Source organism: Lucilia cuprina, chromosome 6 (assembly GCF_022045245.1).
Source record: "Lucilia cuprina isolate Lc7/37 chromosome 6, ASM2204524v1, whole genome shotgun sequence".
Taxonomy (NCBI): Eukaryota; Metazoa; Arthropoda; class Insecta; order Diptera; family Calliphoridae; genus Lucilia; species Lucilia cuprina.
In genome coordinates, this window is record NC_060954.1 from 22,355,675 (window position 1) to 22,372,928 (window position 17,254).

The 17,254-nt window shown below is 28.4% G+C and overlaps 1 protein-coding gene across 7 annotated transcripts in view; it reads right to left on the reverse strand.

The window, feature by feature from the left end:
• LOC111686151 (receptor expression-enhancing protein 4) overlaps window positions 1–17,254 on the reverse strand; it is a 49,127-nt gene that overhangs the window by 645 nt on the left and 31,228 nt on the right. For 2 of the 7 annotated variants that reach the window (XM_046953644.1, XM_046953643.1), the window contains exons 3-10: window positions 7,387–7,459; window positions 7,131–7,328; window positions 6,956–7,069; window positions 3,595–3,876; window positions 3,080–3,166; window positions 2,861–3,012; window positions 2,667–2,796; window positions 1–385 (exon numbers count right to left, since the gene is read on the reverse strand). The exon at window positions 1–385 is cut by the window's left edge and continues 145 nt beyond it. In XM_046953644.1, coding sequence (XP_046809600.1) covers window positions 1–385; window positions 2,667–2,796; window positions 2,861–3,012; window positions 3,080–3,166; window positions 3,595–3,876; window positions 6,956–7,069; window positions 7,131–7,328; window positions 7,387–7,459 — 1,421 coding nt within the window. Of the gene's footprint in view, window positions 386–2,666; window positions 2,797–2,860; window positions 3,013–3,079; window positions 3,167–3,202; window positions 3,877–6,955; window positions 7,070–7,130; window positions 7,329–7,386; window positions 8,177–17,254 lie in introns of those variants that run through there. The other 5 variants (XM_046953640.1, XM_046953641.1, XM_046953642.1 and 2 more) reach the window with 5 other exon arrangements.

The following is a 17,254-nucleotide window of genomic DNA, read 5'->3' on the forward strand; positions in this document are numbered from 1 at the left end:
AGTTACTAGTACAAGATCCTTTGATATTTGTTCGGAAATTATTTTCAATTTCTTTTAAACTCGTACGCATTTCATTTAAATTAATAGATTTATGTAGGAATGAATTATTATATGGATCTGATGAAACAAATTTCTGGTCTTCTATACTATTGTTTAAATTATTATCTTCCATATCCGATGTATAGTCTGATGCGTTTGATTTGGTTTCAAAGTATTCTTCTGTGCTTTGTTCAAAATTTTGTTTTTCGATAGTATCTATGTTATCTTCAAATACCAGATCCATTTCAGATTCATGATTCATTTTGTCTCTATATTCATCTTCGTTTTCAGACAATTTAGAGTCTAATTCAAAGTTTAGCCTGTCTTCATATGTGTTAAATTCAACCTATGTTAATACAAAAATATAATAAATTCCGACATTCAACTTCGTAAGTTCCTAAGAATTTAATGTTGTGTGTATAAGATATCTTAGCATTTAACCCACTGGTTCTCATTGTATTCGCTTGGGTACAAAATTATGGGGTTTACTGAGTGTTTTTGTTAATTTTTTGGCAATAGATCATATTATTAACCCCTTATTTTAGGGCATCGATACTACTAACTTTAAATAGGCATTTAAAAAAGTTATAATCAAGTGAATAATATAAAATAATTACAGTTTTCAAATTAGTATAGAGTCTACTAACTAGCATGAAAGAAAAAAAATCATTTTTTTTCTCAAAAAAGACATGGTTCAGTTAGGAAATTTTTAATAAAGATGATTTTTAGTCTTTTGTTTTTAATATGTATAAAGACAATTTTTTTTCAAATTAAGCAATATTTTTATTTTTTTAATTTCACACAAATGCAAGCGACCGGGAAATCTTGCATTAAATGGCCGTTTTTTCCTTTTTTAGTTCTTTATTTGTTTTTCCAAATTTGTCATTATTTTTGCCCAAAAGAGAACTTAGGGCGGGTTTTTTACTCCTCAGTTAAACTAGGCTTAACTTGCTGTTAGATTAAACTCGGAACAAATTTAGGCGTACTTTAACCGATGATTGTGTTTTTCAGTTTTAGATTTAAGCTCAGTTAACGTTGTTAGTATTGCCAAGTTTTCACTCAAAAACATAAACAGTGAACAACTGTTTTTTGCAAACAATACTTTTGTAAAATGGAAAATTTTGGAAAAATGTTAAATAAACATTAAAAACAATATTTAATAAAACAAAACAAATCAGAAAATTGCAATTTACTTAAAATATTAAGTTTTTGTTTTTCCCAAATCATTGTTTTATTGTTTTTGTTAATTGTGTTTTCTCACTTATAACTTGAGTTTAATAGGCCAATTACACGCAGTTAAACTAAGATAATAAGTAACTTTACTGATAACTGAAAATACGAAACATGTATTAAACCAGGTTTAACCAAAGAATGAAGATTATTTTATCAGAAAAACTCGCCATTAGGCTTTTAGGCAAGTGGAATGATATGTACGAAAGATATTGTTTATTTGCTTGTGATTAAAATTTTTGTTTTGTAGAAAAAATCTACCCCCGATATTTTAGAAAAGGGGACCAATGTATGGCAAAATGTTTAAATTTAAATTTTCAAACCTGAAAATTATAGAATATAAATAGATAATAAATAAAGAAATGGCACTATTTTAAACAACATACAAAGGTCGTCTAATGAAGTTATTAGGTGTATTTTTTAAAAACTTAAAATGAAATACTCCTTCACTACGACTGTAAAATTTTCTATTGATCTATCTATTGTTTCGAAATGCCGCAATATTTTTTAAAATGTCCTACAGTGCATAATATTTTATAGTTCACGGCGAAATCATGTCAAAAAGGTAATTAAGGTTAATATATTAGGAAGTCAAACAAATTTTTAATTTTGTAAAAAAATTTATTTTTTTTTGAAAGATCAATGAAATATGTTAATGTTAAACAAATGTTAAACTTTGAAACAATCGTATTTTTCAATTATTTTTTGCTAGGTAAGTACACTTCAGCTAAATTATATGAGAGTAATTACCATATTTCTTTCCAAAATTATTTAGAAAACAACACTTCATTTTTGCAGAGGTAATCTGAGGAAGTGTGTGTTTTTCAACACCCAACGGTTTCTACAAAATCCCACTGAAACCTGGGACTTTTAACTTCGTGTACATTAATTACACTAGTGGGACGGCCAGGCAAATTGTGTTTTGTATACACCGCCATTAAATTGTGCAAGTATAAAAAGATCTTATTTAAAAATAATCGCGCCTATTCTACATTTCAATTAGAAATTTTGGCAACTTTGGTGTTCTATATTTCGATTCGAAGCTCCATCACTAAAATAACAACTTACAAAGATGTAGTTAGAATCGTAATGCAGAATAAACACAATCGTAAAGCATTAAAATAAAATGGAATTGCTTCATCTACTTCCTACGATTCCGTTTTTTGTTGGAAAAATAGTTTACGATTGTTACGTTACCGAATGCGGAAACGTAATCGAAATGCAGAATAGGAGTGAATGTCTAAACTAAAAAATTTTGAGAACAGAAATTAATTTGTTAATTTACGTTCAAATTATATACTTACGTCAAAAGATAGAGTAATTAATCACTCACAACAATATGTTTTTGTACATTAGTTAAATGGTAAAAAATTAAACAAGAATCTTGCTTAACTTACCTCTGATCGCTTTGCTTTTAATCGTGATTTAGAAGCGTTAGACATAGAAGATGTGCGGCTTAAACCACCAGAAATGGGTTCGGCACTAGAATATCCCGAACTGATATCATCTGAAGAGCGAATGTTATAACTAGAATATAAATTAAAATTATTTTAAACAATGTCTACTATGTTTTCATTAATTTTCGATATACTTGAAATCTCCTGCTCCTTTTGCAGAAACATCCACTTCTGTAAAGTACATACCAGTTGAATGGCGTGTACCAGAAGCTGATCGTCCTACTGGAGTATTTAAACGTTGTCGTAACATTCTTTGTTGAGGTCGCATTGTAACAACATCATCAACCTAAAATCAAAAAAAATATTTTCATATAATCTATTAATAATGTAACATTAAAAAAAATATTGTATACCTCATCTTCAGTACGATGTATATCTGGTTCCGAAAGATCACTTAGACTGTAACTACGCCTAATAGTTTGCACCAAATTGCCTCCACCCTATGTTAAATACATATAAATGTATAAACACATATATTTATATAAATATGTTTTTATTTCTGTTTTTGTTCTGTTAAGCGATAAGTTATTCGAAATACTTTGTGACAAATGTAATTGTATTATTAATCAGTTAATAATGTTAATCAATTTAAAACGTATTATAAAATAAACTTAACATTTAAAATGTATTAAAATGTGTACAATTTATGTATATAAATAATTGAGTAATATTCGAAAAGTAGATAAGAGATCTTAATCTTTTTGTTAAAAATTATAGTTTATACAACATCCACATTTATATCTGGCGTAGCTTCACGTAATTTGCGTCGTGGGCGCAATCCAGATGTAGGAACTTTCAATGGGTGATTTGACAATTTAGAGCGTTTAGTAATTTCGCTTTTGGGTTCTTTATTTTTAGTTTTTCTTACAGGGGGATCGCGTATCCGTGCAGCTCCTGCGTCTTCAGTTGCAATACTTTCTTCTTCATCTATTGCAATATCAAAAATCTGTTCATCGTCTTCGGAGAACTCTACATGCATTGAAGGCATTGAATTTAATGAACTGGATTTTGGCACCCACTGGGCATTATCAATTTCATCGAATTCTTTTCCATTTCGTATACTTCGTCGAGCATAAATGTCATCATCTGATTGGGACGATGGCAATATGCTTTGTTGGTGATTTGTAGCATTTAAACCGTAATGAAAAGTCTAGTAAAAGCGTGCACGTGCAGAGTGTAACGTAATGAGTTAACGGTTAATGTTGTTTGAAAATGAAAAGAAAGCAACAAAAATTAACTTAATAAAATAATAAAAAAAATGATAATTAAACTAAAAATATCATATAAAGAAACAAAAATTACAGCTAAAGGATTTATGATATGTAGTATCTATTGGCAAACACTCAGGTGTCGTTTTATGCGGATTTTTTTTAGAATTTTAAAAGATTTTTTTTTTTGATTTTTACAGTTTTTAAATTGGTGATATCTTCAACACAATTAAAAAGTTAGGTCAAAACAAGGAGACATTGAACTTTGCGTTTGCATTATTTTACATAGCGTTTTTTTATTACATAATAAACAAATTCAAATTTATTGCTTATTTGTTAAATCTTAACCGTAACCATAATGATAGTCAAATTAAGTATTAAAAAAGAAACTGAAAACCAAAAATCTGTGGAAACAAAATACATAAAATTAAAATTTATTTTTAATTTTATTATGTTTTTGAGTACAAGATTAATATTTGCAGTGCTGTCATAAAAAACAACAGAAAATATCACTGTTTATTGTCAAAACAATGCATGTTTTAATAAAAAGAATAAGATTGTAAATGTAATAAGAAAATTAATGAAAACTTAAATTTAAAACAATAAACGTCTCCATAAATTATATTAAGAAATCAAACATTTTTAGTATTATTGTACACAGAAAAAAGTATCAGCATAAATGTTATGAACTGTTTTCATTTATAAAAGTTAATAATATTTAAGATGGTAATTGGCGGGGTTTTATGAAGAATAGATATTTAACTGTTTGCTGATGTTTTCTCGTTAATGACATTGTTTTTCATCATTTCAATTTAAATTGTTTTATTATTCAATATTCGCTAATAAAGGATTATTATTTACTAAATATGGATTATAGATGTACAAATTACTTATGTACAAATTAATAAATTCTATGAACTTTTAATATTTTGAATAAAAATGGTTTGGGAAAAAAGTCGTGTTCGATTCATTCAAATAATTACAAAATTCATTCCAGTTATGTATTAATTTTTTCTGTGTATGTATGTATGTATGTATTTATGTATGAATGTATTATTATTATTATTATTATTATTATTATTATTATTATTTCTTTTTTGCATCTGCTGTTTACACTCGCATTTCAAGTTTAAAAATAAAATTAGAAACAAAATTAACTGAGTTATCAAAAACAATATTCGAGGATTAATTTTAATTTAATCCTTTTCCTAAAGCTTGGGCTTCCACAACTGTTCACAAAAACACAAAATTATAATATTTTTAATATAAAAAATTTCCAGCAAGATAAAAATTTCATTCTTCATATTTTATACAATATATTACGTCGTGAAAATTGACTAAGCCATGAATTATGATATTAAATTTTTTTCGTAGAAAAGAAGTAAAAATGTAATCATGTTTTTGTGAACACTATTGTAACCCTACTAAATTTTCTATTTTCCGCATGGATATATCAGCATTTATTGCAGCTAACTTTAGCTGTAAATAAAGGTTTAAGTTATTTTTTTGCATATTTTTAATAAAATTTGTTTAAAAGCATGTCTTCATTTATCGTCACTTAATGCTTTTTAAGGTTATGTGGTATTGACAGAGATGGTAGTAGTTCATTAAATATTTAGTGCACTAAGGTTTCCAATAAATCCCACTATAGTGACGAAATTTTGATTTTCCTTAGCTTCTTTCTAAATCCATTGGGAAACTTAAAATAGGACGAGCTTCGAAATTATAAATGATTGAAGATACTAAATACAGGATTTTTATATATATCGTTATAAAGCCCTCAGCTTCTTTATTTTTTCTAAATCCGTTGAGGAACTTAAAATGGGCCGAACTTCAAAAAAGGTTTAAGTTACAAAAACCGTACTTTATTTTGTCGCATATTACTTTAAATAAGCATAGAAAAATCTGTACAATCAAATTAGAAAATAATTACAATTTTCTGAACGCGTGGTTTATATATTATATATTTAATAAAGATGTTTTTTAGTCTTTATTCATGTGTTTAGAAATATTATACGACATCCATTTAAAATATGTAATTTCATTTAAATGTTGTTGTAAATTTAATACAATTGAATAAATATTACTAATTTTGACAAATATTAAACAAGAATCTAATAAAATGAATGTTATTTTCTTTTCAATCCTAAGAGAATACCAAATTTCACATGAGTGAGTTGGGTGCAATTTTTCATGCCTACACTTATGACAAAATTTATTAGAATTTTGGCATGCATTTAAATCGCATTAACTAGAATAGGTATTACATAACTCATGAAAATTTCCCTTCTTCTTGAACAACTTAAAAATTATTTTGCTAGGATGTATTAATTTAGATATACATATGTAAGTGTAAATTAGTAAGATCATTATTAACACACATGCATATACATATATACAATTTATTACATTTACATTGACAAACAAGATCTACTTCAAAGTAATGCTAAATATATTGATTTTCCCCAAAATTAGAAATATTCTAAACAAATTATTTTTAATAAAAATTGTACATCTTTTTCCTAACCTTTTTTGCTAAGTAATTTCAGAATGGAGTAAAAGCTACCTGGAATTCTAACTCTTCACTTAAAAACTATGGAATAAAAAGTTCCATATCTAAATAATATTATTAATGGAGGTATTTTCAGTAACTTAGGTAAAACATCGTCCCAAAAACCTTTGCTGGGTCCTATTTCTTAAAAAATTTTAATAACATTGTTTTAATATAAATTTTTTATTTATTTTTATAAACAATAAAATTTAAAGTTTTTTAAAAGTTGATGATATAATTTTTATGCAAACGTTTTCCGCAATGCTTTCAGAGTTGAATATAAATATGTATTTGTAGACGCAAAAGCCTAAGACCATGACTTGTTAAATAGAAAATAATAAATTATGACACTAAATGATAGTGAATAAAGTAATAAAATAAATATGTATATACTATGTACATAGGTTATGTTTTGTTGTTTTTAATATTGGAAATAGAGTTTTAGTTATTTTGAAAAAAATATAAATTACCTTTATTGCAGTCTGCATTATGACGTTGGTGGCATAGTTTACACCCTTGGAACCTAATTGTAATACAGCAGAATATCCACGTTCTTTGGCTTGGTTTAGATACTCGTCAATTTCCTAAAGTATGTTACTTTGTATAAGTATAATTACATATTTGTACACATTTATGAGCTCATACCTGTTCACGTCGGGTCAACATTGGATGTACAAATTTACGATACAGTGTTGAACTACCTTTGGTTGCAGGAGAAAGCAACCATAATACTATAATCACTTTGACCTCATAATAAAATGGAAACCAGGAAAGGAAGATGTCGGTAAAAGTTTCAGTGCATGTAAAAAATGCGTAAACAATCCAATACATCATCCATTTAACCTTAAAATTTTAAATATTTATTCATCATTTATTCAGATTTTAAATGCGGCATACTTACATATTCTTTTACATTCTTTGTGCGAACAGCTTTGTAAGATGCATAAGCTGGATAAAGAGTTCCAAATGTTAATCTGAAAGCAGGAAAAATAATATTTTCAACACAAGGGCGTGGTGAAATAAATATTGCAATAATGAAACAAATGCACGCTGTGGTAAGAGATAAACGTGGTAATGGCACCGTCTGTAATATTTCCAAGAATCGTCCTATTGCAGTCAAATTACGAAATACATGCTCCGCATCTATTCCTTGAGATGGTTCTTCCCCAAAATATGATGTATCGTTATAATCTCGATCAGAATAATTTGAATGCGAAATAGATAATACATCATTACAATAGTCGTATTTAGTGTCCGTATACACAACGGGGCGTAAGAATTTTTCATAAATTGGAACATCATTTTGGTCAGTTAATGAATGTTGTCTTTTAGCTATAATGATATCATTATCAACATAATATTGATCTGTGAATCTTTGGTTTACACGACCCTTATTAGTTTCCCGCTTGAAAATTTTATGTCTGGGTCCTTTGGATCGCTCTGCAAAAAATTCTTCATTAACTTGATGCATAGCAAATATTTGCTTTATGATTAGCTGATCCTTCTGTTTATAACATTTATTAACACAATAGACAGTTTTCGGTTGCCGGAAAATAAAAACTGATTATACTAGAAACGAACAAATATTTCTCAATATTTCAGAGGTACACTTCAAGTCTTAAAATAGCAATAGCTAGATTGTACAATGTAGAGCAGAAAATATTCTAAAAAATAAATTAGCCCATCTCATCTATTACACATTTTTAAATTTATCCGTCGTTGCCCGAATGTTGTTCTTTCTTAATACGTATTGCAGTGTAAATAATGAATGACTATATCAACATAAGTGCTCAGTACTGATTTTTAATATTATTCTTTAAAAATATAAACTTTACAGCAAACACAAAAAAAGAGAAGAAAGAGAAAATTTTTAATGTTTTTGTTTCCTAATGAATCAGCTATCTATAAAATATGCGCACAAATTTTAGGCAAATTATACATGCATGTATGGATTGACATACATGTACGTACATATATGGATACATACATAAAATGACCCATCAAACATATCACTTAAGGGCACTTCACACGATTACACTTTACGTACGACAAGTCTAATGAAAAAGTAAATGAAATTCCATCCGTATGACAAAAAAGAGAATAAAAGTCGTTTGATTTATATTTTTCGTGTTTACACGATTGGTATTAAACAATAAAAAAGTAAGATGGAAACAGCTGTTTTACTTTTTTTATATGTGTTTACAAAAAATCCAATGCGACCTGCTTGTTATACCCTCCATCACCATCAGTGGTGATAGAGGGTATATATAACATTGTCATTCCAGGTGTAACACCAAGAAATATTCATCTGAGACCCAACAAAGTATATAAATTCTGAGTCGATTTAGCTAAGTCCGTCTGTCAAAATCGGTTCACATCGGGAAAAGTTATGAATCAAAATTTGGAACAACCTCGAAAAAATAGCGCATTTTTTACACATTCTGATGTAATTTTCTCGAAAACTATGCAAGATAATTGTATAAAAATCACCATACGTTCGTTTTTGCACAAGTGCTTAATCTATGCGGAAAATCGTATAATTGGTTATAGCTCCCATACAAGTTCCCCTACCAAAAACACATAAACGCGTATAACTCATTATTAAATTAAGATATCCATATAAAATTTGGTACAAGTATTGCTCATTTACACAAAAATATTACTAAGGATTTTTTTCCATCGGTCCATAACTGGTTATAGCTCCCATACAAGGTCTTCTCCCGAAAATAACTTAAACGCACATAACTCATTACTAAATTAAGATATCCATATAAGGTTTGGCACAAGTGTTGCTCATATACAGAGAAATAATATTTAGAAATGTTTTTCCGATCGTTCATAATTGATCATAGCTCCCATACAAGGTCCCTTTTAGAAAAACACACATACAAAGTTCCCTTCCGAAAATTAGAAAAAATGCACATAACTCTTAACCAAATATTGATATCTATACATTTAGCAAAAATATTGCTCTTATAAATAACATAAATTCACTATAAAATTGTTCCATATGTGATCATAACTCTCATACTAGGTCCAGAAAATCACTTAGACTCACATAATTTTTTTACCAAGATACAGAATTCTGAAATTTTGTCTTTATATACATTTTGTCTTTATATACAAATATTAGTTTTGTATAAAAAAATCTATTTCAAGATTTTTCACGATCGGGTGCGGTCGGTCCCATACAGGTAAATTACGATATAAATATAAAATTTGACTGAAATATAACTTTTATGTAAAGAAATTTAGCCTAAAGTATCTTTTACGATCGGTCTAGAATTGGCCATAGACTAGGTTCAGACCCAAAAACGCTTTAACCCTGAAAACTCATTTCTACAAATATTTGATTAATTAAAAAAGTATTAATAAAAACGTAGTTGGTGGAGGGTATTTAAGATTCGGCTCAGCCGAATATAGCATTCTAACTTATTTTTTGAATCATTTCAAAAAATGAAGAGAGCCATAATACGACTGTCAAATTTTCCATCTGTATTCTCTCTCAATGTGTGATGGTTTCATTACATATTGCGTTTAGACGATCCCATCCGTACTCTTCTACGCAATATTTTGACAGATCATATTACTTGTGGATCGTGTAAAGCCGGCTTTATTTGCAACTAAAGGGTCACCAACATAATGTTTTATTTTTATTAATAGTTTATTCAATTTCTTCAACACAAAAGTTAAAACCAAGGACATAAGAGTTATAAGTTTTATGATTTATTTCTTAATCAGTAACTGTTATAGTTTAACTTTTATACTATTTCTTATCTATAACTATTTGATTTGAATTCATATTTTTTTCCTTATTTTGTAAAAATTATAGACAACGTAAAAAATATTAAAATAACTATTATATTTCAAGAATAATTTATTTTTGTTTTTATATTACTTATTTAAATGAAATAAATATGTATGTATATTAGAGTGGGTCGGTATCTATGGACAAAAAAAGTTGTGTTAGTCACTCCCTAGAATTAAAAATATGTTAATAACATTTCTTAAAATTATTTTTTTGCCACGCCTAGAAATACCGCCCTTTTTGTTTTTTATATATTACGTAGTCATTTTAAGTCTGATTGTTACATATGATAAATCAATATTTATGACTTGGCTGTAGCTACATTTCACCCTTGGCCGATTTTTAAATTCCTCGGATCCTTCCCCAAAAATAAGAGTCTTTAATTATATGAAATATAGGCCTTTGAAATACTTTTATGCATTAATAGCTATTTTGTAGATATTTAAAAATGTTCATATATTCATTATCAACTGTTCTCACAACAAATAATCAATTTGCTAGGAAAAAGCGTCGAAAACACTTTTTTTGAAAATAAATTATAAAAATGTTATTTTTTCAGTTACAAACCCATTCAGATCCTACTTCCTATCGAAAAAGAGGGAATTATATTCTACAGCACTATAGTGGTTTAACTTTGTCCATCCGACTTGTAATCAAACTACAAGTCAAAATTTGTTTCCCAGTAATTTATCAAAAGAAGTATAGGTGGTAACCTTGTTTGTTTTTCTACTTGTTATTTACAGCGACAAAAAAAATAATTCTATACAAATAGGCTGATATTTCTCATTTCACCCAAGAACGAAGTTGTTTGAAAATGGATTAAATAGGTCCTTTATTCCCCTAGCCCTCATACAACCGTACTCCTCGAATAGGGCTTTGGAGCTCTTAAAAATGGCTTCAGGTCATTAATTTCCTCTTAAACACTACAATTAGGATGAAATTCTGCAAATCTATCTCTTATAGGAAAATACAACCACCAAATTTTAATAGGATCGATCCATAATCGATCCTAGCTCTCTTTCAGAAAATCAGTTTTTCATCAATAATAGTATATGGAAATTAAGACAAAATTCAATATAAATGATATATTAAAAAATAAATCATATTTTATCATATGATAGGCCATTCCCGATTCTTTGAAAATATAAACCTATTAAAAAGAATGGCTAATTTATAATAAAAAATTAATCACATTTTATAAAAATTAGTAAAAACAATAAAAAGTTAATTTTTTGTATTGTAAATTAATTAAAACAAGTAGGAAAGTATAGTCGGACATGGCCGACCATATAATACCCTACACCATGAGTATTTATTTAATTTATTTGTATTGATAAAAATTTAATTTATTGATAAAAAAAATTAAAATTTCTAAATGAGGCTTTATATAGGTCAAATATGGGCCGATCCTCGGTAAATTTGGGAAAGGGATCCTTACAAAAATCTACAGTGTCATTTATACTTATATAAAACTTATTTGTGTCAATAGCAGAATATTTGACGTAATTATGGCATAAAAAGTTCAAATCGGGAGGTACGGTTGTATGGGGGCTAGGTGAAATAATGGACCGATTTAAACCATTTTTGTCCCTGTGCCAAAAAACATGCTTGGTCCAAATTTCATCAAACTATCTTGAAAATTGCGGCCTGTACCTTGCGCACAAGGTTTACATGGACAGACAGCCAGCCAGACAGCCGGACAGGCGGACGGACGGACATGTCTTAATCGACTCAAAAAATGATTCTGAATCGATCGGTATACTTTAAGTATTGGACCAATATTTTTGTATGTTAGAAACATCAGCACAAACGTATAATACCTTCCCCACTATAGTGGTGTAGGGTATAAAAATGTTTTCGACCATATCCCTAGCAAATTAATTGTTTGTATTTAGAACTTTACAGGTATATTTAACATATCTTTAATCGTAGGGGTGAGTAACTCAACTTTATAAATAAAGTATAATAAAGTACTTGTATGTTACGTTACGTACTAAATTTTTTTATTGCATATCATTAACAAATATTTAATATTTCATGACTATGGGTGTTATTTCATCCTGACCCCAATATTTTTAAAATACATAACAGGCTTAAAATAGCAATCGATAAAATTCGACATAACTAGCTAAGGAGTGAAATCGAAAAATTCTTAACACATGTTTTTCATTACATTTTTCAACCAAAGTATTATTTGATTTTCTTTTTGATCAAGTTACCTTTGAAAAACATGTCAGTTATTATGTGTAATGTCAATTATATTAATTTTTTTTGTTAATCTGATTAAAATGAGTGACCAGAAAAAAGTGCGTACTGAAATTATTAAATATTTTCAACTAAACTTAACTTGGTCTTACAAAAAGTTGGCCAAGCATACAAAGGTCTGCCGTCAAACTGTTTCCAATGTTATTAAACAGTACCGGGAGAACTTGTCAGTTGATAGAAAACCTGGTTCAGGTAGAAGGAATGGTCCACATGATGTTTCTAAAGCCAAAAAAATAGAACGCATTTTCAAAAGAGCTCCCAACACATCCGGTAGGAAAGCAGCTCGGTTAGCTCTGTGCTCGGACTATTTGGCACGAAAAGTTAAAGCTAATGCAGGTTTAAAAACATACAAGGCTCAAAAAGTTCCTGACAGGAACGCTGCTAAAAATTTAGAGGCCAAAAACAGAGCACGAAAATTGAAGTCAAGTTTTATAAAAAAATATTCTTGCTGCATAATGGATGACGAAACGTATGTTCTGGCAGATTTTCGCAACTTCCAGGTCAAAAGTTTTATGTTGCTGATGCTCGAGGAAATGTTGAAGAAAAGTTTAGGACCCAAAAGCAGACAAAATTTCCCAGAAAGTTCTTGGTATGGCAAGCAATATGCAGTTGCGGCAAAAGAAGCCAATCATTTGTTACAACGGGCTCTATAAATACCGAAATTTACATCAAGGAATGTTTACAAAAAAGGCTGCTTCCATTCATAAGACTTCATAATGTGTCCACTTATTTTTGGCCTGACTTGGCATCCTGTCACTATGGTAAACAAGCCCTTGAGTGGTACAAGAACAATAATGTGGTATTTGTACCAAGAGAGGCAAATCCTCCAAACTGCCCGGAGCTAAGGCCAGTGGAGAGATATTGGGCTCTTGTTAAAAGAGAATTGAAGAGTACAAAAAAAGGTGTCCAAAAGTGTGGTAGATTTTAAACGGAGATGGACTACATGTTCGAGCAAAGTGACAGAAAGCACTATAAAAACGTTAATGGAAGGGTTTCCGAAAAGGGTTCAAAATTTCATCACTAGTGATTAAAACTATAAAAATATTTTTTTTTTGTAAATTGTAATAATAATTTGAATCAAATAAAAAAATAAAGCTGTAAGTTTAGTGGTTTCTTTTTTATAATCATATATGTATGTTAAGAATTTTTCGATCTCACTCCTTACTACGTTTTAGAGGAACTAACAATTATCTATTAATTCCTATGAGATTAGGTCCATTATTGGCCATTCTTTTTATGTCAATTAAAATAACATTTTAAAATAATATGTATAAATAAATTTGTTGATAGATAATTTTTATTGGCAAGGAAAATATATATTTCTCAAATATAATATATAAAACAAAGGAAAAAATATAAATTGAATAAAAACTGCTACGAACTACGTTTATTTTTGAACGTTGTCTATAACTGTGTAACTTTTAATATTACCTAAAAAGTGTGATTTTTTCGATTTCTAAAATTTTGATAACAGTTATTTTTGGTTCTTTTTTATTTCACAAAATATGGGATTTTTCTATTTACATATATATTTTTAGCTTTTATGGACTGAATAAGTAAAAAGTTTCTATCAAATATGGGTATTAGTGTTATAACAAGTGCAGGAATTTCTATGCAAATGCATGTTTGTAGTCAGTAACTAAAAACAACTTTTAACTATTATTCTTTTCGAATCAAATAATTTGCTACAAGATGACATTGATACGTTTGTTGTTAAAGCATAAGTTGCATATAGTTGGCATATTTGTAATATTTTTATACCCTACACTATAGTGGGGAGTATAAAAAATATTGGTCCAATACCATCCTTAAAGTATACCGATCGACTCAGAATCATTTTTTGAGTCGATTAAGACATGTCCGTCCGTCTGTCCGGCTGGCTGACTGTCCATGTAAACCTTGTGCGCAAGTTATAGGCCGCAATTTTCAAGATAATTTGATGAAATTTGAACCAAGCATGTTTCATGGCAGACGAAGCTTATTGAAAATGGTTGAAATTGGTCCATTATTTCACCTAGCCCCCATACAAGTGTACCTCCCGATTTGAACTTTTTATGCCATATATACGTCAAATATACTATTATCTTCAAAAAATGTCTTAAACGTCTAAAATTGACTTGTAACCATTTGTATAGCAATGAAACTCAACAAAAGTAACTGTTATTTAAAAATATATCCTGTTCCCAAATTTACCGAGGATCGGCCCATATTTGACCTATATAAAGCCTCATTTAGAAATTTTAGTTTTTTTTATCAATAAATTGCTTAAATATTTTGGAATTATGGTAATATTCAACATAAAAGTTTCTTTATAAAAAATAAAAATTTTAAAAATATACTCATGGTGTAGGGTATTATATGGTCGGCCATGCCCGACTATACTTTCCTACTTGTTATTGCATATTTTTTATTTTCTAACTAAAATTGTGGTTTGTTTTCTTTGCATTACATACTTTTTTCAATAAATTTTATAATTACATACATATTTAGATATTTTTTTAGTTTTTTGACTAATTTTCTTTTTTACACACATAATTAAAAAAGATGGTGGTATATTGTAAATAATTGACCCGGCATAAACATGTTTTAAAGGAACCTAAATCTCTTTGTAAAATTTTATGATGCCCGCCATATAAGGTCACCTTCAGAAAATGTATTTTAGGCTGGCTAAAGGAAACATCTGTAGTGATGAAATTCGGCACAAACATGTTTTATAGGAACCTAAACCTATTTGTAAAGTTTTATAAGGGTCGGCCTATAATTGACCCTACCCGCCATATAAGGTCCCCTTCAGAAAATGTCTTTTACGCTTATAACTGGCTAAATGAAACATATGCAGTGGTGAAATTCGGCACAAACATGTTTTGTAGGAACTTTAATTTCTTTGTAAAATTGTATAAGGATCGGCCCATAATTTACCCTAACTGCCATAAAAGGTCCCCTTCAGAAAATAACTTTAAAGCACATAGCTGTCTAAAAGAAATATCTATAGCGGTAAGATTCGATATGAACATATTTTATAAGAATCTAAATCTCCTTGTAAGATTTTATAAGGATCGGTACATAATTAACCCTAGCCCACATAAAAGAAAATTAATAAGGGCGGGTTTTATAGATAAAGATAATCTTCATTCTTTGTTTAATCCTAGTTTAATATATATTTCGTGTTTTTCAATTATCAGTAAAGTTACTTATTATCTTAGTTTAACTGATTTAATTGGCCAATTAAACTCAAGTTATAAGTGAGAAAACACGATTAACAAAAACAATAAAACAATGATTTCGGAAGAACAAAAACTTAATATTTTAAGTAAATTGCAATTTTTTTATTTGTTTTGTTTCATTAATTATTGTTTTAAATGTTTATTTAACATTTTTCCAAAATTTTCCATTTTACAAAAGTATTGTTTGCAAAAAACAGCTGTTCATTGTTTATGTATTTGAGAGAAAACTTGGCAATACTAACAAAGTTAACTGAGCTTAAATCTAAAACTGAAAAACACAAATATCGGTTAAAGTCCGCCTAAATTTGTTCAGAGTTTAATCTAAAAGCACGTTAAGCCTAGTTTAACTGATGAGTAAGAAACCCGCCTTTAGATAAAAAACGAAAAAGAAATTAAATTTTAAAAGGTTTCATTTTCGACTCAAAAACATTTAAATACTTTTTTGTGACAAATTTTCTTTAAAATTTTCAATTCTTTCTTGATGATTTGAAATAAATTATATTATTTCGAAGCAGAGGAACTCAGCTTTATTTAAAATTAATATTAATACCAACTTTTTAATATAAATTTGGAATTCGATCTTTTGAAATTGGATGTCTTTTAAACTTTAAAGTCCTTTTACAGGAGCATAAGAGCTGATCATGAAAAACTGAGTACACAGAGTTAATACTAATGGTCCACAGTTTCCTGTGCGCACAGATTTTTCCATGTTTGAAAATAACTTTTGCACGGTTTATAAACAAAAATATTATTTTCACATCTTTCACTTCAATTCTTTGTTAAGTTTTTTATCAAATACTAGAAATTATTCCTCTTTATGTGAAATGCTTTTCTATATAAAGACATTAATGTTTTTAAGATTTTAAACGAGTTCTAGAATTCATACGTTGAAAACTAGTTCAACTATAACTGTTGCTGAAAACTTATTAGAAATACTTAAGAACACAACAATGTTCCCAAAAAAACTGGTTGAAAAAATAAAAGCGATATAATTATTTCCATGATTTCTTTTCAAAAATCATCAAATAAATTTTCTTTATTATAGAAAATTGAATAAATTAAGAAAAGAAGAAAATTTATTATAAAAATATTAAATTTTTAGAAAATACGTAGTAATTTTACTGCTAAATAGTGAGTTTTTCTTAATCGGTTAATTGATGGAAATTATTCGGTTTTTTGTTATTTGAAATTTGACAATTTTCATTTATTCGAACGATTAATCGTCAAAAATTAATTGATTAATCAACGATGATTAATCATATCTCTACATAATTTACCCTACCAGCTACTACTAGCTTAAAAAACAAGCGGTGAAATACGACATTCTGTGCACTAAGGTTTCCACTAAATCCTACTTAAGTGACGAAATTTTAATTTTTCACTATTTTGGTAGTGAAACATATTTTAACTACCTCTAAAAAAATTAGTGGTAGTGAAACATATATCAACTACCACTAAAAAAATAGTGGCAG